This window comes from Tursiops truncatus, chromosome 2, assembly GCF_011762595.2.
Source record: "Tursiops truncatus isolate mTurTru1 chromosome 2, mTurTru1.mat.Y, whole genome shotgun sequence".
NCBI classification, from domain to species: Eukaryota; Metazoa; Chordata; class Mammalia; order Artiodactyla; family Delphinidae; genus Tursiops; species Tursiops truncatus.
Window position 1 is genome coordinate 49,720,360 of NC_047035.1, and position 25,048 is coordinate 49,745,407.

The window sequence follows — 25,048 nt, forward strand, 5'->3', positions numbered from 1 at the left end:
AAGCTCAGGAATGTGGGCTTTTTTTTTTTCCTTAAGCCACAGACACTTGTTTATTTTAACAAGGTAGGCATAACTGAGTTCTAACTGCTTTAGGTGAACATTGTACTTGGGCAAAAATGAAGAAAACAATCACCTCCTTATGAGGTTGTTCATAGCCTGCCTTCTCAGGAAATACACATGCACACTTTGAGAAAAGAAATGAAACATTTATGCCACCCTTATAAATAAGTTATGGCTCTTGACTCTAATCAAGTACAGGTGTTTTCTGCTATGCTTTCAGTTATTTCATCAGTAAAATCTGTCAGCTCTACCTCCAAAAATTCCCCAAATTTGTCCACTTATTTATTTTTTTAAACAGTTTTTCATAACCATACAATTCACCCATTTAAGGTGTATAATTCGGTCTCTTTTAGTATATTCACAGAATTGTGCAACCATTACCAGAATTCATTTTAGAACATTTTCATCACCCAAAAGGAAACTACCTCTCCACCTAGCTGTAATCTCTCCCATGACCCCCAGCCCTAGACAACTAATAATCTACTTGCTGTCTCTTTGGTTTTGCCTATGCTTTACATTTCCTATAAATGGAATTATACAACATGTCATCCTTTGTGACTGGCTTCCTTCATTTGGCATACGTTTTCAAGGTCCGTCCATACTGTAGCATGTATCAGTACTTCATTTCTTTCCATTGCTGAATAATATTCCATTATATAGCTCTACCACATTTTATTTAACCATTCATTAGTTGATGGACATTGGGTTATCTTGAATATTGTGAACAATGCTGCTGTGAACACTTGTGTGCAAGTTTGGTTTTGTTTTGTTTTTTTTAAACAGAAACAGACTCACAGACTTAGAGAACAAACTTATGGTTACCAGCAGGGAAGGGTGGGAGGGAGGGATAGACTGGGAGTTTGGGATGGACACGTACACACTCGTTTATTTATTTATTTATTTATTTATTTTGGCTGCTTTGTTGCTGTGTGGGCTTTCTCTAGTTGTGGTGAGTGGGGGCTACTCTTCATTGCGGTGTGCGGGCTTCTCGTTGCGGTGGCTTCTCTTGTTGTGGCACACGGGCTCCAGGCACACGGGCTTCACTGGCTGCAGCACACGGGCTCAGCAGTTGCGGCACACGGGCCCTAGAGCATGTGGGCTTCAGTAGTTGCAGTGCGTGGGCTCAGTATTTGCGGTGCGTGGGCTCAGTAGTTGCAGCGTGAGGGCTCTAGGGTGCGTGGGCTTCAGTAGTTGTGGCTCATGGGCTCAGTAGTTGTGGCTCATGGGCTCTAGAGCGCAGGCTCAGTAGTTGTGCATGGGCTTAGTTGCTCCATGGCATGTGGGATCTTCCCAGACCAGGGGTCAAACCCGTGTCCCCTGCATTGGCAGGTGAATTCTTAACCACTGTGACACCAGGGAAGTCTGTGTGCAAGTTTTTGTGTGGACATACGCTTTCATTTCTCTTGGGTATGTACCTAGGAGTGGAATTCGTGGGTCATATGATCACTGTATGTTTAACCTTTTGAGGAAGTGCCAAATTTTTTCCAAGATGTTTGCACCATTTTACATTCCCACCAATATGAGAGCTGCAATTTCTCCACATCCTTGCCAACAGTTGTTATTATATGTCTTTTTAAAAAAAATCTTTATTGGAGTATAATTGCTTTACAGTGTTGTATTAGTTTCTGCCGTACCACAAACAAAGTGAATCAGCTATATGTATACCTATGCATTCCCACCACTGGGCATATACCCTGAGAAAACCGTAATTGAAAAAGAGTCACGTACCACAATGTTCATTGCAGCACTATTTACAATAGCCAGGACATGGAAGCAACCTAAGTGTCCATTGACAGATGAATGGATAAAGAAGATGTGGCACATATATACAATGGAATATTACTCAACCATAAAAAGAAACGAAACAGTTATTTGTAGTGAGGTGGATGGACCTAGAGTCTGTCATACAGAGTGAAGTAAGTCAGACAGAGAAAAACAAATATTGTATGCTAATGCACATACATGGAATCTAAAAAAATGGTACTGATGAACCTAGTGGCAGGGCAGGAAAAAAGACACAGATGTAGAAAACGGACTTGAGGACACGTGGGGGAGGGGAAGCTGGGCCGAAGTGAGAGAGTGGTATGCACATGTATACACTACCAAATGTAAAATGATGGCCAGTGGGAAGCTGCTGCATAGCACAGGGAGATCAGCTCAGTGCTTTGTGACCACCTAGAGGGGTGGGATACGGAGGGAGGCTCCAGAAGGAGGGGATATGGGGATACATGTATGTCTTTTTTATTTTAGCCATCCTAGTGGGTATTAAGTGGTATCTCATTGTGAGTTTGATTTGCATTTCCCTGATGGCTAATAACACTGAGTATCTTTTCATTTGCTTATCTTCTTTGGAGAAATGTGTCTTTGGATCCTTTGCTGAATATTGAAATGCGTTATTTGTCTTTTTATTATTAAGTTGTAATAGTTCTTTATATATTCTATAATCAAGTCCCTTATCAGATATATAATTTACAAAAACTTTTCTCCCATTCTGTGGGTTGTGTTTTTACTTTCTTGTTGGTATCCTTTGAAGCACAGAAGTTTTTAATTTTGATGATGTACAGTTTATTTATTTTTTCTTTTGTTGCTTGTGTTTTTGACATCACATCTAAGACTTGTATTGGTTTTTAAACTCCAGCTATTACAAGACCAAGTAGATGAACTCCAGTCTGAGCTGGAAGAATATCGTGCACAAGGCAAAGTGCTCAGACTTCCCTCGAAAAACTCACCATCAGAAGAACTTGATCTTAACAGTGGTTGCGTCGAGCCTGACCAGGGTAAGCCATTCAGACGCCATCTTTTCAGAGTCTCTGCCTTTGACTTTTGTTTTTAAAACCGTGGTTGAATGTAGAATTGCAAAATGTTGGCAATCCCGCCCCACCCCAGCCCGCCCCCCGTCAAAAAAAAAGACTTTGGCAGTGCTATTTTCTTGAGCTGTTTCACTTGTGGTCTGTTTTTTCATTTGTCCTTGAAGTCTTTATGAGAATATTTCCATCTGATTTTTATATGCATCAACAAAGAAATGGAAAAATCAAACCACAAGGATATTTGCTTCGTTTAAAAAAAAAAAAAACTGGCCACAAGTCTGAGAATCCAGGCCTTGGGAGTGTTAGAATTCAGTCACTGAGTTATTGCTGAATCCTCCCTTTCTAAAAGAGTGCCTAACTGGTATGACAGTGTTTTGGAGAGCGAGCCAGCCAGAAACCACAAAATTTGATTTCCTTATGCTGGCTGTGCTAAATGTCTGCAAAACAACAAATAAGATAAATAAACCTTGGTTGCCTGTACCTTTGAGGAGGATTTTGAGTAGCAAGGTTGGAAGGCAGAGTCATTTGGGAACCCTCCTACATTCATTATCAGCTCTTTTCCTCCCTCCTGGCATCCTGCCCCTTTCCTCCAGTGGGTTGAATTTCAGTTTCAGAAAGGGTTTATAATAAATTCTTCATCATAAGTAGTTTTCCCCACTGCTCCTTGGAACAGGAGTACAGGTTCTTACAAGGGTTGTTTATTCTTCTCCTTACCTATTTATTCTGGAATAAATAAGGGATTGGGGAGGGGACAGGGACAGGCTTGAACACCTTTCCTCTGATTCTAAGTCTGTACTCTGTAGCCTTACTGTGGTATAAGAATGGAGCCCAACTGATATGATGTATCTCAGAAGCTTTTCTGGGCTTTTCCATAGATGACCAAGGGCTGGGAGTTCTCCTCATGGGTACATGAGGCTGTGTCATCTTGGGGTGGTTTACACCCCAGGTATCACTTCTCAGTTGGGGATGTGCCATGATAGATGAAGAGAAAGCCCAAAGCAGGACTGTCAATTCCAGATGCTAGACTTACACTCTTTCTTGCATCTGCCTGTGTATCTCCACATGAAAAGCTTTTTTGTGTCCCCTGCCTTAAGAGATTTCTACGTAGTAGTAGATGTAATCATTTTGTCTTTGTACTAGCTCAGCCCTCAGCCTATGCTTCACATTTCAGTGTCCTTCTCAGTCATCATTATGGGCAGTTGCAGAGGTGAACTCATATGAATGAGTCGAGAATTTTCTATCGAATCTGCCTATATCCAGGTTCCTAACCTATGCCCTATTCTTTAAAAAATTTTAGCTGATAATTTAAGGTAAGGCCCTATCTGCACTACAGGAAATTAATATTACAATACTGAATCTTTTGTAATGTTGAGGGGTGGGTTGGATATCTTGACCCATGAAGTTAACACCTCAAAGCATAGCAAGTATGCTGGCCGTTCATTCTCCTGCCACATTGCCCCTCTGCTAATTTGTCACTCAGTATTCATTGGATGGAAAGAAGGCTGGTTGGTTTGACCTAACTACCTCACTCTGCAGGATTTTCATTAGGAGGAGGTCACCTTTAAGCAACAATTTCCACATCTACTCCCACCTCCTATTTTGTTGGATTCTATTAAGGTCTGGTACATTGCCTGTACATGAAAGAATCTGTTCACCTTCACTTTTTCTTGTTTCCCCTAATACTTGGCTTCTGTTGTTTCCTAGTAGATCTCATCTGTAGTAATTTAAGCTAAAAATTATTCCTCAATTAAACTGGATATCCTTCCTTAGATGCCAGTTGTGTTATTGAAAGAACCTGCTGCAGGGTCAACAGATCCGATGTGTTTTCAGGGCTTGGTTCTGAAGAATGCAATCCATTGAATATGAGCATCGAGGCGGAGCTGGTCATCGAACAGATGAAAGAACAACATCACAGGGACTTGTGTTGCCTGAGACTGGAGCTTGAAGATAAAGTAAGACCTTTTTATCAATCCTGTTCTCCGATTTCTTTGAGCTCTGACAAGCGTTTGCATGTAGGACATTCTCAATTCTTTTTCCTCAAAGAGCAGCACTTTCTGTACATTTCCTCTTGTGTCCTGTTGGCTACCAGGAACGCACTACCTCAGCATGGTTTCACAGGCCAAGGGTGAGGCCTTTTCCTCATAGGAGAGAGTTTCTTAAAAATGTAGTACCTTCAGTCCTAGCAAGCATGGAACTTGCAGACGATTACATTATTTCCAACTCACTGAAAGACATCTTAATAAAACTAAAAAGCCCTTTGATATAGCATTACTTCCTAAATTAGGTACGAATTCTGAATCTTGGCCTTCAAAACCCTTTACCCTGTTGCTTTAGGTTATATTTCCAGTCTTCTCTTTTACCATTCCTTTGAGTTACCTTATCTTCCAGCCAAACTAGGTAGGTTGCTGCTCTTCATCAAACTGTCCTCTTTTGCTCATGCTATTACGTGCTGTGTTATTATTTCTTTCTACCTCTTGAAAATCTACTTAACCTTGAGAGTTTATATCAAATGCTACCTCTTACATTCCTGAATTCTTCCAACCAAATGTGATTTTTCCCTCCTTTGAATCCCAGGTTACATTGTAACTATTTTTCCTATATGTTTTATTCTGACTTGTAGTATATGTTTTATATGTTTTATTCTGACTTGTAGTATACTTTTTTGTAGTTGTCATGAGCATGTCTAGAGTAGTTTTTCCTTAATGACAGGGGCTATGTCTTACCCAACTTTGTGTCCCCACGAGGCCTGCAGGGCACCTGACAGGTGTTAAACAAATACTTAAATTTAATTAACTATGTTAAGGCCCTGAGTTTGCCCGTGGAGACAAATGGTATCTCTGTGAAGGTCTAGTCAGTTTTAATAGAGTTGTTCAGAAACTAATAAAATTCAACCAAGTTAAAAAGGTAATCAAACCATGCCTGACTTAAAAATATCTTATTTAATGTGTTTTTGAATTGTTACTTTAAAACAAAAAATGGGAAAACTGAGGAATGTCTTGTAGGAGAAAAGTAATTACTGCCCCATCACCTTTCCATGGCCTTGAGTTGAATAACATTGGGGTGGTTTTACTTTCCGGCTTTAGGTGCATCATTATGAAAAGCAGCTAGATGAAACCAAGGTTGCCTGTAAAAAGGAGCAGGAGAACGTGAAGCAAAAGTATGAGAATGAAGTGCACATCTTGGAAGAACAAATAAGTGACCTTAAAAATGAAATTGCAGAACTTCAGGGCCAGACAGTGGTACTCAAGGAGGTACAACACACGGCTATCTGCAGACATGAGGAGGAGAAAAAACAACTGGAAATGAAGTGGGATGAGGAAAAGGCTCACCTGCAGGAGGAGTTGAGGCTGGAGCATGAGATGGAGCTAAGGGCTAGGCTGCAGCAGGCAGAGGAAAGCTTTAATGAAGAGAGGGAAAAACTCATTCAAAATGGTGCCTGGACAGAAGAGAAGGTGAGAAGCTTGACTCAGGAACTAGAACAAGTTCACCAGGAGCAGCTGAAAAGCCTGGTGGAGAAGCATACTCTTGAGAAAGAGGAATTGCAAAAAGAGCTCTTGGAAAAACACCAAAGGGAACTACATGAGGGAAGGTAAGAAAATGAGGGAAATGGAGGAACCTGGGGCACCATTCCTTGGGGGCACCAGAAATCCCAGTCAATTAAGGAGACTTTGAAAAATCAGAAGACATAATAGCCCACTGACTGACTAGATTCTTTTTTAGTTTTTCAGATTGTTTTGCCGTTGTTTAGATATAAGCCTACCTTGGGGTATTGAAACTTTTTTTTTAGAAAGAGGAAAGTATTTTTTGTATCAGGCATGTACTTTTTAAGGTTCCAGATGAGGATAAGATTATCACAAATGTGATTTCTTCCTAGTTCAGTCTTGCTGTTTTCTGGGAAAGGCCATTTATAAGCTAGATTCTGGGCAAAGTTACATTTCCTTCCAGAGTTATGAAACACCATTTCGTGCTTACTTTCCTCACGTGAAATCTCAGGTACTTTTCAGGGCTTCGGTGCTTCATACTTTAACCCGGTGCTACTTTATTAAATAAAAAGCAAAACATAATGAATTTGTTAATATGTGTGGTTTATATGACTGTTTATCCACCAATGTCTACTTAAGTAAAATGGAAGAATTTTATGTATTTCCCAAATTAGGGTTTAGGCTAATATGCATTTGAACATTTAATGTGAAATATCAGCCTACGTTTTTGCTAAAAATCCATAAACAAATACGTCTGGGAGTAAACCAAAGAACTGGGTTTCTAAATTTTCCTTCCAAATGCAGAGAGAGGTAAGTCAGTCTTTTAAATTAATTATGGCTGCCAGCACTGGCTCTCAGAAATGAGATCCCTTCTCAGTATAACTGAATCACATAGGAATAAGTGGAGACCATGTTTAGAAAATATTTGAATTGTTTGCTTGGCTGCTTCTTCTATGCATGGGAAAATGTTTTTTGTTTGCTTCTGGAGTTGATGGCAGTTTCAGTAATGCTGTATGTTGACCACATTTAGGGAAAAAATGGAAACTGAGTGTAATAGAAGAACCTCTCAGATAGAAGCCCAGTTTCAGGCTGACTGTCAGAAAGTCGCTGAGAGATATGAAAATGCTCTGCGAAGCCTGGAGGGGCACTACCGCCGAGAGCTGAAGGAGGTCCTGGAACAACAGCGCGAGGAGAGATCCCAGTGGGAGTTTGAGAAGGATGAGCTCACCCAGGAGTGTGCAGAAGCCCAGGAGCAGCTTAAAGAGACTCTCCAGAGAGAGAAAGCGACTTCTCTGGTCCTGACCCAGGAGCGAGAGATGCTGGAGAAAACATACACAGAACATTTGAATAGCATGGTTGTTGAGAGACAGCAGCTACTCAAAGACCTGGAAGATCTAAGAACTGTGTCGGAAAGTCAGCAAAGTCTGCTGTCCAGCCAGATACTTGAGCTGAAGAGCAGTCACGAAAGAGAACTGAAGGACCGTGAGCAGGTCCTGTGCCAAGCAGGCGCCTCGGAGCAGCTGGCCAGCCAGAGGCTCGAAAGGCTCGAAAGGGAACGTGACCAGGAGAGGCAGGAAATGATGTCCAAGCTTCTGGCCATGGAGAGTGTCTACAAAGCGACCTGTGAGAAAGCAGATCGAGAGAGGGCTGAGATGAGCACAGAAATCTCCAGGCTTCAGAACAAAATTAAGGAAATGGAGCAGGTGGGATCTCCTCCCTCCAGGCTTCAGAATGGCTGCCAGGCAATGGGAAGGGAGGAAGTGGAAGGAAGTGGAGCCATGTCCCTGCTCCAGCAAGGAGAGCAGCTGTTGGAAGAGAACGGAGATGTCCTCTTAAGCCTGCAAAGAGCTCATGAACGAGCAGTGAAGGAAAATGTGAAAATGGCAACTGAAATTTCTAGGTTGCAACAGAGGCTGCAAAAATTAGAGCCAGAGTCAGTAATGTCTTCTTGTTTAGATGAGCCAACTACTGGGTTTTTTGGAAATTCCGTGGAACAAACAGAGCCATTTTTACTGCCAAACCGAATGAAACAAGTAGAAGGTGGAACCATGCAGCACGTCCTAAGTGACCTGCAAGGCGATGAGGTCCGGGATCTGGAAAGTACGGGGACAAGCTCTGGTCAGAGACAGGAGGTCAGAAGAGAGGAGTCTGAAGCATCAATAGAGAGTTTTTCTGAGCTTGAAAATAGTGAGGAGACCAGGACTGAAACCTGGGACCTAAAGAATCAGATTGGCCAGCTTCAGGAACAACTAATGATCTTACGTGCAGACTGTGATCGAGCTTCTGAAAAGAAACAGGACTTACTTTTTGATGTTTCTGTGCTAAAAAAGAAATTAAAGACGCTTGAAAGAATCCCTGAGGCTTCCGCCAAGTATAAATTGTTATATGAAGATGCTAGTAGAGAAAATGAGTGTCTTCAGGAAGAGCTGAGAGTGATGGAGACGCGGTACGATGAAGCACTAGAAAATAACAAAGAACTCACTTCAGAAATGTTCCGATTACAGGATGAGCTAAAGAAAGTTGAAGAAGTGACTGAAACATTCCTTAGCCTGGAAAAGAGTTATGACGAGGTCAAAAGAGAAAATGAGGAACTGCATGTTCTGGTTTTGAGACTTCAAGACAAGATGGAGAAGCTGCAAGAAAGAGCAGTGCTGCAGTATGACTGCTTCTCCTTATGGGAAGCCCATTTAGATAACCTGGAAGTCGGACCTGATGAAAAGATCCTGGAACTAAATCAGACGCCGGAAGAGTGTGTACCAAAGATTATGAATGTACACCATATTATAGAAGAACACTGTCAAGAAAACCAGTACCTAGAGCAGGAGAATACAGAGCTCTTAGAAAAAATAAAGGCACATGAAATTGCCTGGCTACATGGAACACTCCAGACACATCAAGAAAAGCCTGGAGTACAGAACCAAGTAATACTGGAGGAAAACACCGCTCTCCTCAGCCTTCAGGACAAACATTTTCAGCGCCAGGCCACAATCACAGAGTTAGAACGGGAGAAAAAGAAGCTGCAGGAGCTGACTAGAAAGTTGAGGGAAAGAGTCACTGCTTTAGTTAAGCAAAAAGATGTACCTTCTCAAGGAGAAAAGGAGGAAGAGCTGAAGGCAATGATGCATGACTTGCAAATCACGTGCAGTGAGATGCAGCAAAAAGTTGAGCTTCTGAGGTAATGTATGCACCTTCTACACTTCACGGAATCCCACAGAGCACCTCACCACATCTAACTTGGCTGCTTGCTGTGCCTAGAGAAACTAACCTGTTAGTCTTCAAGAAGAGAGCAGTACTTTAGACTTCCTTCTGCTTCTGTGTCGTATTAACAAGTAGAATAACCCTGCCTAGGAGGCACTGCTTCCTCTATAGGACATAAATGTCGTTCATTTAGGGTGTGAAAGTTCATGACGGAGAGTGTTAGTTGTTTAACCATGTGCATCATCAATGTATGTCAAGTCTTTAACTCTTCTGTAGCACTTCATTTGGATGGATAGTTTTGGTGGGGTTTTTTTGGCTCAATGTTGGTTATTTTCTTCATTTTGATGAAACAAGTTATATGAGAATGAATGCCTTTCGTGTATCATTAACTCACTTGGTAGATAAGGAGTCTCTTCTTACACTAATATAGAAAAAAAGTGTTGTGTCTCATGGCTTATAGTTTTTCACTTATATCACTTGAAGTGCAGGCTGATATTCTGTAAACATTGGAAATTTATCTTAGAACATATAATTTTTTGAGGAGCTATCAGATTCTAATAAACGTGCTTGAAGAACAAAGACAAAAATCATACTAATTTGAACCACTGCTCACTCAACTTTATAAAATATGATTGCAATAGCCTTCTAACAAATTTGGTTCCAAAAAAAACTTGTAAAATACTACATCATGTCTGAAATATCTTAAAGATATGAAAAAACAAAATAATTCTCGGCGTAGTTTTTCCTCGTTTTACTTCAGACCATATTTAGTTCTAAAAACCATAATGAGAGGAAAGAAATCACAAAGTAAACATTAGTGTACATATTTTGACATGGCCCTTTCATTTATGTAGTGAATCTTCTTTCTCTAGGTACCCTGGGGTTTAAAACTGAAGCTCATACAGCTTAGTAATATGGCTTTTGTCTTTTAGGAGCAGGCAGGACTTCAGACTGAAATAAATAATTTGCTCAAAGCATATGCTTGCCACTGAGAAAGTCAGCAACCAGGATGGGCATTGAGTCTCCTTTCTGTCTCCATGCTCAGGTGTTTCAGTCGCACTTCCCTAATGTCTTTTAGTGAAATTCTTACATCCCAAAAGCAATGAGTCAATATGTCGTAGCTTGATTTCCAAGCACCAAGAGACTACTAATTTAGGCTTTTCTTTTTAACTGGCATGGAGTACGTGTTTAATTGGAAGTTACTATAAAGTATTTTCCAAAGATGCCAGATGACTGCCTTGTTATAACTATTTTTTAAAAATCTCTGTACTTCAGATATGAATCTGAGAAGCTTCAAGAGGAGAATTCTATTTTGAGAAATGAAATTACTACTTTAAACGAAGAAGACAGCATTTCTAACCTGAAATTAGGGAAATTAAATGGATCTCAGGAAGAAATGTGGTAAGACATATATTTAAATGTTCTTAAGGCATTTTTGTGAGGACTAAAGCTATTTTACTTCAACTGTTAAAGCCTAACTCTTAAGTTATATTTTCATTGTCCCTTTAGGCAAAAAATAGAAACCGTAAAACAGGAAAAAGCTGCAGTTCAGAAGATGGTTGAAAATTTAAAGAAACAGGTAAGGAGAGAATATTTCCCAATGTTTCCTGATTCTAAAATTTTCTTTTTTTAAATTTGAAATTTACAGCACATGCTACTGGAAACATAGCTAATAATGGTAAGGTTGTAAATCCTGAGTTTCAAAATGGAAACTCACCTCATGCTAATTCTAAACTAGGTTTCTGTTTTTTGTGAATATAATAATATATATATTATTTCTAGACTCTGGTGCTGAATACTAGCTTTATAATCAGTGGGAGTGGGGAGGTGATAACCTCTAAAACCGAACCTGTGAAATACTAGCTCTATGTTGGTTTTGTTTTGTTTTGTTTTTAATTAGATTCAGTTGTGCTCTTTGTAGCAGATGGCTTTTTTTAAAAAAATATTTATTTATTTTGGCTGCACCAGGTCTTAGTTACAGCACACGGGATCTTTGTTGCCAGCATGCAGACTCCTTAGTTGCAGCATGCATGCATCTAGTTCCCCGACCAGGGATCGAACCAGGGCCGCCTGCATTGGGAGTGCACAGTCTTATCCGCTGGACCACCAGGGAGGTCCCCACATGTGGTTTTGATTCATGTTAGCTCCTTCCTCTTTCCTCACCACAATTAAAAGCAGAAAGTTAAGAACAGCATTTTACAGATATAGAATACTAGTTAATCTGTGTATATTTTCACAGAATTATGATTTATTTAGATAGCTTGTGCCGTTCAGTGCCCAATTTATATAATCTCAACAATATGCAATTGTGTGGGGAAAAGCCATTTGAGAATCTATCTGAAACAGTCAAAAGACAAGGACATCCTGGGAAAAGACTATTTTCAGCACTTGAAATAGACAAGGTGTTAACGTCCAAAATATATTCTGTACTGTTACAAACAAATTGCAAAATGGAGTAGAAAAGTGAATAATTTATATGATTGGTCAAGTCAGAAAAAAAGAAGAGAACATATAAAAGGATGGTTAGCCTCATTAGTAATTAGGGAAGGGCAAATTAAATGAGTCTCTTTTTTTCACCTGTCAGATTAGCAAAAATTAAAGATTGATCTGGTCTAGTATTAAAAAGGGACTGAGGAAACAAATATACTCGTACATTGTTGATAGGACTATAAATTGGTAGTCTGTGAGGAAGACATTGTGGGGATATCGATCAAAACAGTAATGTATATGCACGCCTTCTAACCCAGCAGCCCTACTTCCAAAAATAAGATCCTAAATACAAAATGCTACCATGTGTAAATGAATTTTCCAAAAGATTGTTTTGTTTCTTCATAATTAAAAGAAAAAATGATAATAAACCTATATGTCTATCAGTGTGGGAATGGATAAATACAGTATGGAATGTCTTGATACATGGAATACCCTATAGCAGGGGTCCCCAACCCCTGGGCCGTAGACCACTACCGGTCCGCAGCCTGTTAGGAACCGGGCACACAGCAGGAGGTGAGCGGCGGTTGGTCGAGAGTGAAGCTTCATCTGCCGCCCCCCATCACTTGCGTTACCGCCTGAACCATCCCCTCCCCTGACCCCACCCACCCCCCACCCCTCCCCAGCCCAGGTCCGTGAAAAAATTGTCTTCCATGAAACTGGTCCCTGGTGCCAAAAAGGTTGGCGACCGCTGCCCTACAGCCACTAAAAATATAGCATGTGGTGGTTTCTGAATGCACCGATTTGGAAAGATAAGAGCCTGTAAGATATTATAAGCGGAAAAAGCATGTTCTAAAGAAGGAAAAAACTACACGTATATAGGTCTGTGTATGCATAGAAAACAATCTGTAGGGATACGTACCCAGCTGTGAACAGTGGCTACCCCTGTGGAATGGGATTGGACAGAGTGTCTGTCACTTCTTCATACACTTCTGAACTGATTGACTTTGTAATAATGAGTATGTATTTTTTCTGTTATTAAATGTGTGTGTGTATAACTTTACATAGAGAAAGTAAAACAATTAGTCTCTAAATATATTTTTAGCAGAAGTAGGATAACTAGTTTTTAAGACTTATTTCAATTTTAATTAGATTTCAGAATTAAAAACCAAAAACCAACAGTTGGATTTGGAAAATATGGAGCTTAGCCAAAAGAATTCTCAAAATCAGCAAGAACTGCAAGAAGTTAATCAACGTCTGGCAGAAATGCTAAGTCAGAAGGATAAAGAGCCAGGACACAGTACATGTGAGGAATGGGAACAAGAGAAGTCTAATCTAAAAGAAGAACTGGAACACTGTAAAGTGCAGGTATGGTCTACAGCCACTCTACAGCCTTTCTGGAGGAAATCCCAGTAAATAAAAGAAATGCTTGTATTTAATTTCTTATACATAAAGTCCCAATTATTAAAACAGTGTGGTGTTCACACATGAATAGACAGATAAGTGGAAGAGAAAGTCTAGAATTAGACCCAAATACATATGGAAACTTAGTATATAACAAAGGTAGCTTCTCAAATCACTGGGGTAAAGATGGAGTTTTTAATAAGTGGTGCCTAGATAACTGGGTAGACAACTGAAAATAAAATTAGATCCATATCTTATACCATACATAAGGGTAAACTCCAATTGGATTAGGAGTCTAAATATAAAAGGTAAAACATTCAAGTACTAGTAGAAACTGGGCAAATTCATCTTTAGGCTTGGTGTAGAGAAAGGCTATGTAACTATGACTCATAAACTAGAGGCAAAAAAATGACCTGATTAAATTTTTTAAATTTTTGCATGACCAAGAAAATACCATAAACAAAGTCAAAAGACAGCTCACAAACTGGGAGAAAATATTTGCATCACATACCACCAAGAGTGGAGCTAATATCCCTACTATGTAAAGAACTCTTAAAAGTCAAAGGGCTTAGGAGCAAAATCTGATAGCCAAATAGGAAAAAATGCATGAACAAAAATTCACACACCAAAAAAAGAGATAAAAATGGCCCTCAAACCTTGAAAAAATATTCAAAATTACTCAGAATTAGAAATGCAAATAACGCTGATATCTCATTTCTCACCTATGTGATTGGCAACAGTTTAAAAATATAACAACATATTCTGTTGTCAAGGGTTTGGGAAAACAGGCACTTTCATACATTGCTGCTGGAATATAAACTGATATTGTATTTATGGAAGGAAATTTGGCAAATCTAACAAAATTACATATGTACTTAACCTTTTGTCCTAGCAATCTGACCTCTAGGAATTTACCCTAAAGATATTCCTCTAAAAATATGAAAATTCACCACAAAGCGTTGGTTATTCATTGCAGCATTGTTTGTAACTGCAAAATATTGGAAACAACCTAGATGCCCATACATCGGAGAGTTGTTGGATAAATGTGATGGGTATAGCCACACATGGAGTAGTATTATACAGCTATAAAAAAAGAAAAAGAAAGAATGGACAAATGAGAAAGATCTCTTCGTGTGAAATGATTTCCAGGACATACTGTTAGGTGAGAAAAGAAGAGCGCAATAGAGTATCTAAGATAGTATGTCTCCGTCCATGTAAGAAAAAAGGGGATATTAGGCAATACACATGTATTTGTGTAAAAGAAATACAGAAATTTATGTAAAAGAAATATGGGAATGATAAACCAGATAACTAAAGAGATGGTTACCTATAGAGGGCGAGTGGGAAAGGGATGGAAGAGAGGAATGGGAATGTGGTAGAAGGAATGAGGAAGGGAGTGACACTGCTGAGAACATTTTCACATAGCTCTGATGCTTAGAACCATAGTAATGTTTTACATACTCTTCGCATACCCCCTCAAATAAACACACAATTAAAACCAATCCAGAAAACAAAGATGGGGAGGTACCAAAATGGAACACAAACACTAACAAATGAACCTAACTGTATTGTAAATGGATAACATAGCTACAGTGTGGAAGAAAATAAGTAATTTAGAAATTAGTATCTTGACTGTATACAGTAGGGTTAAGACAAAAAGAAGTGTACATAAAGGCAATAATAATCTAGTGAGTAAATGTGTTTCTCATGGGGGTGTATGTTAGTAATTCTGGAACTACTCTGTGTATACTAGAATTGAACAGATAAGTAAACGTAGTGTAGATAATAAGAACTGTGTTTCTCATTTTTGGAAAAGGAAGTTGCAAGTGGGGAAACTGAGAAGGCTAAAATGAACCCTCTGATATTGGATTGGAATTTGAGGTATTAGTATAAACTCGTATTTCTTAATATATAGACAGATAGATAGATATAGAGATGTAGATGTGTGTATATGGATCGAGTACCCAGATCTTGGTTTCTAAACACTATTCTCGTATAAGAGGAGCCCGGGCTACTTGGAAAAATGGTTGCTCCCAAGGCTGGGGCAGGGTCAATTCAAGATGAGCCTGGAACATCTCATGGTGTCAGAAAGAAAAAGGTGCCCCCCAAAAGATGGGGTATGTCAAAAGGACAGGGCACAACCTGAAGAAGCTCTTAATGGCCAAAGCTGGAATAATTTGATCAATAAAATAAAACATAGCATAAAAGAATTATAAAATGCAAAATAAAATAAATATCTATAGGTCCATACTGTTATAAAAAAATTGAATACATAAATAATGGGGGGAGAAATAACAGCTCTTCCTTACAAGAGAATTCGAATTAATAAATGAAGAAGGAAATAGAAAGTCTTCATTAGGCAAACACCAGAGTAGTAATTGTTGTAGATAAAATCCACTGATAGACACTAAAATCAATAAGCAAAAGCTTAAGGAAACACACTATTTGCATGGTCTCAAAGCATCTCCCTCCAGAGAAAGATAGTAACTTTACAGTGAAGAAATCTTCAAAAACTTAGAAATCATGTTCATGCCATTTTAGTGGAAAGTCTATTAAAAGATAGTTTTGGTTAGTTCCATTGAGTATAAGGACAAATGATATTAAACAGTGTGTCACTGAATTTGTACTAGTGTTTCCTTAATGCTGCCTTTTGTGAACTTACTAAGTTTCCCCAGGCTAAATGAATATGTGTATTATATGACTTTTAAAATTTTTTCTTAGTCTTCCACTTTAGTGTCTTCTCTGGAGGCAGAACTTTCTGAAGTTAAACTACAAATTCATATTGTGGAACAGGAAAACCTCCTTCTCAAAGATGAACTGGAGAATATGAAACAAGTAAGATCGTGTGTTGCTTAGGTGGGGACAGGAGGTATGGGGGGGCTCATAGAATAATATGCACCTGATGGTCTGACTTTTCTAGCCACCAAATGTCCTTTTTACTGAGTCCTGTTAACTAGCTTATTACTTAGTAAAGTTGAGGGCTTGCAGTACAAGTCTATTTATAAGGGCTCCTATTGCTAATTCTCTAAATGTTGTTCTAGTTATGTAACTTACATGTTGTAGACTGACATTCTGTTACTATAAATGAACCATAACCACTTCAGTTTAAGAAATTTGGGCTTCCCTGGTGGCGCAGTGGTTGAGAGTCCGCCTGCTGATGCAGGGGACACGGGTTCATGCCCCGGTCCGGGAAGATCCCACATGCCGCAGAGCGGCTGGGCCCGTGAGCCATGGCCGCTGAGCCTGCACGGCCTGTACTCCGCAACAGGAGAGGCCACAGCAGTGAGAGGCCCGCGTACAGCAGAAAAAAAAAAAAGGAAATTTGTTGCTCTACCTTCTCCCGGCCAGGTGTTAAATAATATAAATTTGTCTAAAAAGATGGTGACTTTCTTACTCATAACTTTAATAACTATTCACCCAGATTTGTGAGACACAGGTGAAGCTGGTCCCTCATCATCCCTTTTTCTCATAGTGAGTTTGAGGCATCTATCTTGGGCAGAAGAGTAGATTCTAGAACATTATCAGGGATGCAGTCTCACCTATGAATTTGGCTTTAAGAAGCACATTTCAAAGTTTCAAACAAAGACCTAATTTTAAGTATAAAAGAGGGTTCACCTTAATATATTCTGAATGTTGTCCAATTTTATTCTTTATTCTGAATTTTTCAATGAGCACATGAATCCCTCAGTTTGAGCAATCCTGATTTTCACTAGGAGAATTTAGTTTTTCCATTTTATTTATTTGCTTCACCAAAGGATTACTTTAATATTATGATATCCTTAGATTATAAAATTCTCTTATACCTATTCAGCCTATGAGCATAAAGGTGTCCTTCTCTGAATGCTGAGTCTGTACCACTGAGTGTGTTATGTTCATGTTGATTCCTAATTGACACCTGTAAGTCTTGATTTCCTAATAGGATTATAAGACTCTCAGGGAATTTGTATCTCTTACAGTGCTTAATACAGTACTGGTACCCGACAGGTGCTTTATAAGAACCTTTTCAAGCCAGATGCTGCTATGCAAAGTTTATCTGTTCTGCCATAGCAGAAGCTGTCTGTCCATATAAACGTTCCAGAAGTTAAAAGGCTCTTCTGTGGTGTATAAGTATTCCAGAGCTGTTATTACTAAATTCATCCTAATTAACTTGGGCATACTTTTCTCCTTTATCATTTTCTGTCTGTTGTTCAACCTTTCAGATGATAATGGTGGATTCCAAATCCATAGCATGGGAAATGTATGCTTTGTGATTTTGCCAAGCTAGGGATCAGAAGAAAAGGAGCCGAGTTGGGAGTAAAATAGTACGATGAGGACATCATTTGGCACATTTTTATTGCATATTTTTTTGAAGCATTGATGTAAATAGTGAGATGGAAAAACAGTGAGCCCTTTTGCTTTTGGTGGGCAGTTGTTCAAGGCACCTGGACTCTTGGATCACAAGGGTTAAGGTGGTGTCAGCCCATTGTTGCTTCCACACAGCTTGGACCTAGAAAGCCTGTGCTGCTCTGTATGACATAATAATTTCTTGTTCACAAAACATTTTTATTTGTATTATCTGTTGCATTGAAAAGAAACACGAATAGCATCAGCAGTAGTCACATACCAGTCTGTAGACACCCAAAATGGTACCAGGCTTTGTGAGGGTCTGGGGATGGGGTAGTGAGCAAAGGAAAAAAGGCCTTTGTTAACCAATGCCCAGGTTCTTTACACTTTCCTTCATCCTTCTGACTTGTTTAGATTTGTAAATTATGCTGGATTTGTTGCCAGTTGAAGACAAGATTCAATCCTTAAAGTCCATTTTGTCATACTATTCCTAAAGCTAAATGTAAAAGAACTTTAGGTAAAAAGTTGAAAGATGGCCGTAAAATCATAATGACAATAAATAACTGAAAATTGAAAGCCAAGTGAAGTAGAGGGAAATTGAAAACATATGAACTATGGGAAGGGTTAAGAAGTGTAAGAAACAATCAGTCTCCTTAAAGCAGTGGTTGTGGGGAGGTGGAAATTGCTCCCCCACCCCAAGACGTTTAGCAATGTCTGGGGACATTTTGGGGTTTCACACCCAGTGTATGGGGAGGCAGGCTGTGCTACTGGAATCTAATAGGTAACACCAGAGATGCTGCTAACCACCCTACAGTGCATAGGACAGTCTCCCACAGCAAGGAATTACCTGCCCCAAAATGTCAGTAGTGCTAAGGCTGATGATGAAAAGGAACAAAAAGTTTTCCGTTTGTCTTGATGCCATAAAGTGCAGAGGACGAAGCCAGTGTGTACATACCAGCAACCTTTTTCTTAGCAAGTCAATTTAGGCATCTTCCAAAGGGAAGGGTATGCAGAACGTGCTGAAAAACACTGCTTGATTTATCTTTAAACTTGCCCTTGGGACTTCCCTGGTGGTCCAGCGATGAAAGACTTCGTGCTCCCAATGCAGGGGGCCCGGGTTCGATCCCTGGTCAGGGAACTAGATCCTACATGCCGCAGCTAAGACCCGGCACAGTCAAATAAATAAATAAATATTAAAAAAAAAAAAACTTCCCCTTTTGTTGGTTGATACATTGTACTTGGTTGATGCCAATTCCATAGTCTTGATTGAAAAAGATGTTTTTCTAGTTAAAAAACATGGGGAAAATGTTTTGTGCTATATGTGTACAAGTTAAATTCATGACAGAATGGAAGTATGTTATTTATTTTATCCTGAAGGTAAAACAGAAAGCTAGGACCATTACTTAATGTCTGGTTGATTTTGTCCAAGCAGACATTTCAGCAGTCAGTTGAAGAATAGAGAGAAGCCAGCAGGGAACATTTTGTTAAAGTTAATTATAGTCCCCTAGAGTTTATATGTCCTGGGAAATATCTACAGATAGGGAAACAGCAGCAGCCATGAAAATGTCCTGTTTATAAATACATCTTTTTAAATACAACCATGAGACGTGATGGGTGGGCTTGTTTATCTCTTACAGCTGCACAGATGTCCCAATCTCTCTGACTTCCAGCAAAAAATTTCTAGTATTCTAAGCCACAATGAAAAACTGCTGAAAGAAAAGGAAGCTCTAAGTGAAGAATTAAATAGCTGTGTTGATAAGGTAGTAAAAATAAGACTTTTTTACCATCATTGGACAGTGTGTACCATAATGAGCATTTCTCTAACACCAGTGGCACGTGGGGGGCTACATGTTAGCCTAAAAGTCTCCTAGAACAGCATTTTGTGACCTTAGAGCTCCTGAAGCCATGATTTTTTTTCTTTTATTGAAGTATAGTTGATTTACAATATTGTGTTAGTTTCAGGTGCATAGCAGTGATTCGGTTATACGTGTATGTGTGTGTATGTACTGCTTTTTTCCCATTCTTTTCCATTATAGATTATTACAAGATATGGAATATAATTTCCTGTGCTATACAGTCAATCCTTGTTGTTTATTTTAGATATGGTAGTGTATATCTGTTAATCGCATACTCCTAATTTATCCCTCCCTCCTCCTCCTCTTTTGGTAACCATAAGTGTGTTTTCTATGTCTGTGAGTCTGTTTCTGTTTTGTAAATAGTTCATTTGTACCATTTGTTACATTCCAGATATAAGTGATATCATGTAATATTTGTCTTTCTCTGTCTAACTGACTTCTCTTAGTATGATAACCTCTAGGTCCACATTATTTCATTCATTTTTATGGCTGAGTAATATTCCATTGTAGGAAGGAACACTTACGTTCCTTCCATGTCTTGGCTGTTGTAAATAGTGCCGCTATTAACATTGGGGTGCATATATCTTTTTTAATTAGAGTTTTTGTCTTTTCTGGATATATGCCCAGAAGTGGGATTGCAGGATCATATGGTAACTCTATTTTTAGTTTTTTAAGGAAGCTCCATACTGTTCTCCATAGTGTCTGCACCAATTTACATTCTCACCACAGTGAAGGAGGGTTCCCTTTTCTCCACACCCTCTCCAGCATTTATTATTTGTAGACTTTTTGATGATGGCCATTCTGACTGGTATGAGGTAATCCCTCACTGTAGTTTTGACTTGCATTTCTCTAATTACTAACAATATTGAGCATCTTTTCATGTGCCTGTTGGCCATCTGTATGTCTTCTTTGAAGAAATGTTTGTTGAGGTTTTCTGCCCATTTTTTGATTTGGTTGTTTAGTGTTTTTGTTTTTTTGTTTTGTTTTGATATTTAGTTGTATGAGTTGTTTGTATATTTTGAAAATTAATCCCTTGTTGGTCACATCGTTTCTGCATGTTTTCTCCCAGTCTTAAAGTTGTCCTTTTGTTTTGTTGATGGTTTCCCTTGCTGTGCAAAAGCTTTTAAGTTTAATTAGGTCCCATTTGTTTATTTTTGCTTTTATTTCTTTTGCCTTGGGAGACTGACCTAAGAAAATATTGCTACGATTTATGTCAGAGAATGTTTTGCCTATTTTCTCTTCTAGGAGTTTTATGGTGTCATGTCTTATATATACGTCTTTAAGCCATTTTGAGTTTATTTTTGTGTATGGTGTGAGGAAGTATTCTAACTTCATTGTTTTACATGTAGCTGTCCAGCTTTCCCAATGCTGCTTATTGAAACACTCTTTTTTCTCCATTATATATTCTTGCCTCCTTTGTCCAAGATTAAATGACTGTAGGTGTGTGGGTTTATTTCTGGACTCTCTATTCTGTTACATTGATCCATATGTCTTGTTTTTGTGCCATTACCATACTGTTTTCATTACTGTAGCTTTGTAGTATTGTCTGAAGTCTGGAAGGGTTATGCCTCTAGCTTTGTTCATTTTTCTCAAGGTTGCTTTGGCAATTTTGGGTCTTTTGTGGTTCTATATAAATTTTAGGATTATTTGTTCCCGTTCTGTGAAAAATGTCATTTGATAGGGATCACATTAAATCTGTAGATTGCTGAAGCCATGATTTTAACAGGAGTCTAGATTAGTTGTTTAGTAAATATTAAGTACGGTAATATAAAGTTTGTCTTATTTTAATAAGTAACTATGCTACTTAATATATATTATTTAAATACATCACTATTCTACTTATATATAATATAAATAATATAAATATTATGTGTTTAATAATCTGAAATCCATTACATAGACACTTTTTTTCCTACTGTATTTTCCCTAGCAAATCCAAAAACACTGCCTTTGTGCCACCTGCCTTAATAGGCATTCCATATTTTCCTATTATGGCACACTCTTGGGATTTCTAATTGCCTTCCAGCCCACCACGTCTCACCCAAAAACATGAGGCAATGAGAAGGAAAAATTGAAATCCCCAAAGAGAAGAGACTCCTCAAAATTAAAGGTACAAAGGGAGTCAAGGAAATGTCTCTCTTTTACCTTGTCTTGATCCCCTTTGTAGAGAGATGGTACTTGATCTTTTCAGTATAAGTGAAGGCACGTGAAATGAGGCTAGACATGTTTGTAGAAATGCTGTTACCTCTTTTCTTTTCCTGAATCAGTTGGCAAAATCAAGTCTTTTAGAGCACAGAATTGCTACTATGAAGCAAGAACAGAAGTCTTGGGAACACCAGAGCGAAAGCTTAAAATCACAGCTAGTGGCTTCACAGGAAAAGGTATGTGGACAATTCTTATTTCATCTGCACAGTTAATATTTTCCTATATCTCCCAACAGAACTCCAAGTGGAAAGAATGTTCCAGGTGGATGTGGTCTAAGAGGGCTCAGAATGATTCAATTTAACTAATATTTGACACCTTACAGTATAGTAAAATAATTTGAACAGTGTTTCTCCCAAAGTTCATTATTATGAAATAATCATAAGATTATCTCATCATTATGAGATTATTTATTTATGAAAGCTTGAGACTAGTGTGTAAAAATGACTGCTTATTTCTAATTTAGAATTAGGATTTCTAAGGCAGGTTCATGCCCTATTATAGTTAAAGCTCTCTATTAACATTCTGTTTACCAATTTAAATTTTTTAAAATTGAAATATATATGAGCTGTTAGCATGGAGTAGGGTTCTACAAAGTATGTTTTTATTTTCATCTAAGAGGTCCTTTACAAACTAACATCACAGTCTAAAACGTAATTTCTACGAAGTTCAGTAAAATCATCTGTCGTGATGCCTGTTGGTATTCCTTGGTTCTGTAAGATATCACTTGGTAATATACCAGATGACTATACCAGCAATACCTTGCTCTAGGCGTAGTTCATTATTGTCCTAAATATAGCTTAACATCCTGTAAAGATACATAATATCCTAGATTTGCACTGAGCAACTGAAAAGACCTGGATATAGTAAGTAGAAGCAGAAGGGACCTTGGAGTTCTCTTGTCTTAGCTCATTCATACATGGACATGCTATAGGTGAGACCATGAGGATTTGTCGCAGTGTATGACTGTTCTCATGATGCAGGTTCAGAATTTAGAAGACACCCTGCAGAATGTAAACCTGCAAATGTCCCGAATTAAATCTGATCTACGAGTGACTCAGCAGGAAAAGGAGGCTTTAAAACAAGAAGTGATGTCTCTACACAAGCAACTTCAGAATGCTGGTGACGAGGTAATTTCTTTTCTTCTTTATTGAGATCTAACTTTATACAGTAAAGTGCATAAATTTTAACTCTATAACTTGATTGTTTTTATACACATATATGTATGTATATGTAAATATACACAGTTATAGGTAAAATATATATGTATGTTTGTCTTTGTGTAACCAACACCTAGCTCAAAATAAAGAACATTTCCAGCACCCAGGAGGCTCTCTTGTGTCCCCTTCAGTTGATAACCTCAAGGGAACCACTTCGCTACCTTCTGCCACCATAGGTTAGGGATGCTTGTTTCTGAACCTCACATAAATGGAACTATAGTGACAAGGTAATTGTGCAAGTCAGAAGACCATGGCTGAGCTGTTTTGTAGTAATAAAAACATTTTGATGTTGTAGAAAGTAAGTCTCGTTTTAATATATCACAATGCTGTTTCATCTATGTGCAAATAAATTAAGAACAATGTATGTATGTCAGTCTTGGGTAGATGTTAAGGCTTTGTCCTACCATAAAAGTAGGCACTAAATTCAGCTACTTTATCTCTTGGTGATACTTTTTTTTAAACTGTGTTTTTTTAAAAAAACATAATAGTTGCTTCCATTTTTAAAAAATTACTTCTGGGCTGAAAAATTGAGATTGTACCCTTTTTTTTTTTTTCCTTTTCATGTTTTGGCTTAAAAGGCAAAACGTGAAAAAGAAAAAGCCCTAACCCTAACCCTTTTTTTACCTTTAAAAAAAATTTTTTTAAAGCATTTTTCAGGATCCAAAAAAATCACCGTGGTAGCTTAAAGCATATTCCTGAGTTCAGGCCTCAATTATGTGGATGATACGTGCTTTGGATTCTAAAAAAGGATATGATTGCATATGTGAAAATGAAAGTAGAGTTTCGCAAGGGAAAGCTTTCAAGTTAGCAGTGCATTTCAGAGTTCTCTGTGTTCTCTGTTAACCAAAAGAATAGTTATTTGGGTTCAAAGCATAACTTCATAAGAATGAGGTAATTTTTAAGGTCCCCAGTCTCTATGCGCTTGGGTCCTATATGGAACTGGGACTTGCCCTACAATCATCTTTGCTATTAGATTTGACGGGACTATTTTGCCAAAGATCATTTTAAACAGAGAGTTTCCAAACCTTTTTTTTTTAAAATCAGCATTCAAGAATATTGTTTTACTTATATCTAGATATACATGTGCTCACTCTCATTAGATGCTCAAAAAAGAAATCAGCTTGTTTTTAAGGCTTAACTCTACAATTCTCTCTTAAGAACTGGGCCCCAGAAATAGGCACCCATCCATCAGGATTCCATAACCAACAGCAAAGGCTGTCCTGGGACAAGTTGGATCACCTGACGAATGAGGAACAACAGCTGCTTTGGCAAGAGAATGAGAGACTCCAAACTGTGGTACAGAACACCAAAGCGGAACTCATACACTCCCGGGAGAAGGTAACTTGAAAAGTTGTACATGGTGGCATATGTTTGTAAATGAATGTTTGATACAGTGATTCTAAGGTATGGATTTGAGTATTCTGGTGTGGCAGACTTATTTTAAGAATGTATAATTTATCATTTACTTGCAATATAATTTTATCATGCTGTGTTTATATAATATTTTTCATTTTGTATAAGCAGTTCTAAATTAAAATCTGTGATCTTATGAATGGAAATTATGTTAACCATATATTCCTCATTCAAATAGGCTAGCCGCCAAGACTGGTAGTATAAAAATGGCAAAACTAAACTCAGTTCTTGTTGGTCTAACTTCTTGTAAGAGAAAAGGTGCCCCTTTTAAAAGACAGCATTTCAAGGCTAGAATGGTCTTTAAAGATCATCTTTTTCATCACTAAGCTGATGTTTAAATTCTTTACCTCTGCTAAGCAGTTGACCAACTATGTTTAACCTATGCTTAAATACCTCTTTTGAGGAGGAACTCTCTTAGGAGTCACAGATATTCATTTAGAACACCTACCATGTGCCAGAAACTCTGCTATCACTGAAGTTGCAGTGTTGAACAGACTAAACATGGTTGCTGTCCTCGTGGAACTTAGTTGATGTAAATGCATTGTTTCAGGTGTGAACAGTCCAATACAAAGTCAATGGGACTGTCACCCCCTTCACTCCTAAAAGTTATGCTCATGTCAGAGCAGAGGTGCCTACAGACTATGTTTTTCTGGCAG

At 38.4% G+C, this 25,048-nt stretch overlaps 1 protein-coding gene across 19 annotated transcripts in view; it reads left to right on the forward strand.

Annotated features, from left to right (window-relative positions):
* NIN (ninein) overlaps positions 1–25,048 on the forward strand; it is a 104,995-nt gene that overhangs the window by 62,460 nt on the left and 17,487 nt on the right. For 15 of the 19 annotated variants that reach the window (XR_012329982.1, XR_002174076.3, XR_004525070.2 and 12 more), the window contains exons 16-27: positions 2,699–2,837; positions 4,638–4,819; positions 5,951–6,456; positions 7,380–9,524; positions 10,823–10,948; positions 11,057–11,126; positions 13,127–13,342; positions 16,100–16,213; positions 19,339–19,461; positions 21,825–21,938; positions 22,743–22,889; positions 24,138–24,317. Coding sequence is in view for 14 of the 19 variants with exons in the window: in XM_073800479.1 (XP_073656580.1) it covers positions 2,699–2,837; positions 4,638–4,819; positions 5,951–6,456; positions 7,380–9,524; positions 10,823–10,948; positions 11,057–11,126; positions 13,127–13,342; positions 16,100–16,213; positions 19,339–19,461; positions 21,825–21,938; positions 22,743–22,889; positions 24,138–24,317 (4,062 nt within the window). In the remaining 5 variants the exon portion in view is untranslated. The remainder of the gene's footprint in view (positions 1–2,698; positions 2,838–4,637; positions 4,820–5,950; positions 6,457–7,379; positions 9,525–10,822; positions 10,949–11,056; positions 11,127–13,126; positions 13,343–16,099; positions 16,214–19,338; positions 19,462–21,824; positions 21,939–22,742; positions 22,890–24,137; positions 24,318–25,048) is intronic. The other 4 variants (XR_004525073.2, XM_019923913.3, XM_019923910.3 and 1 more) reach the window with 1 other exon arrangement.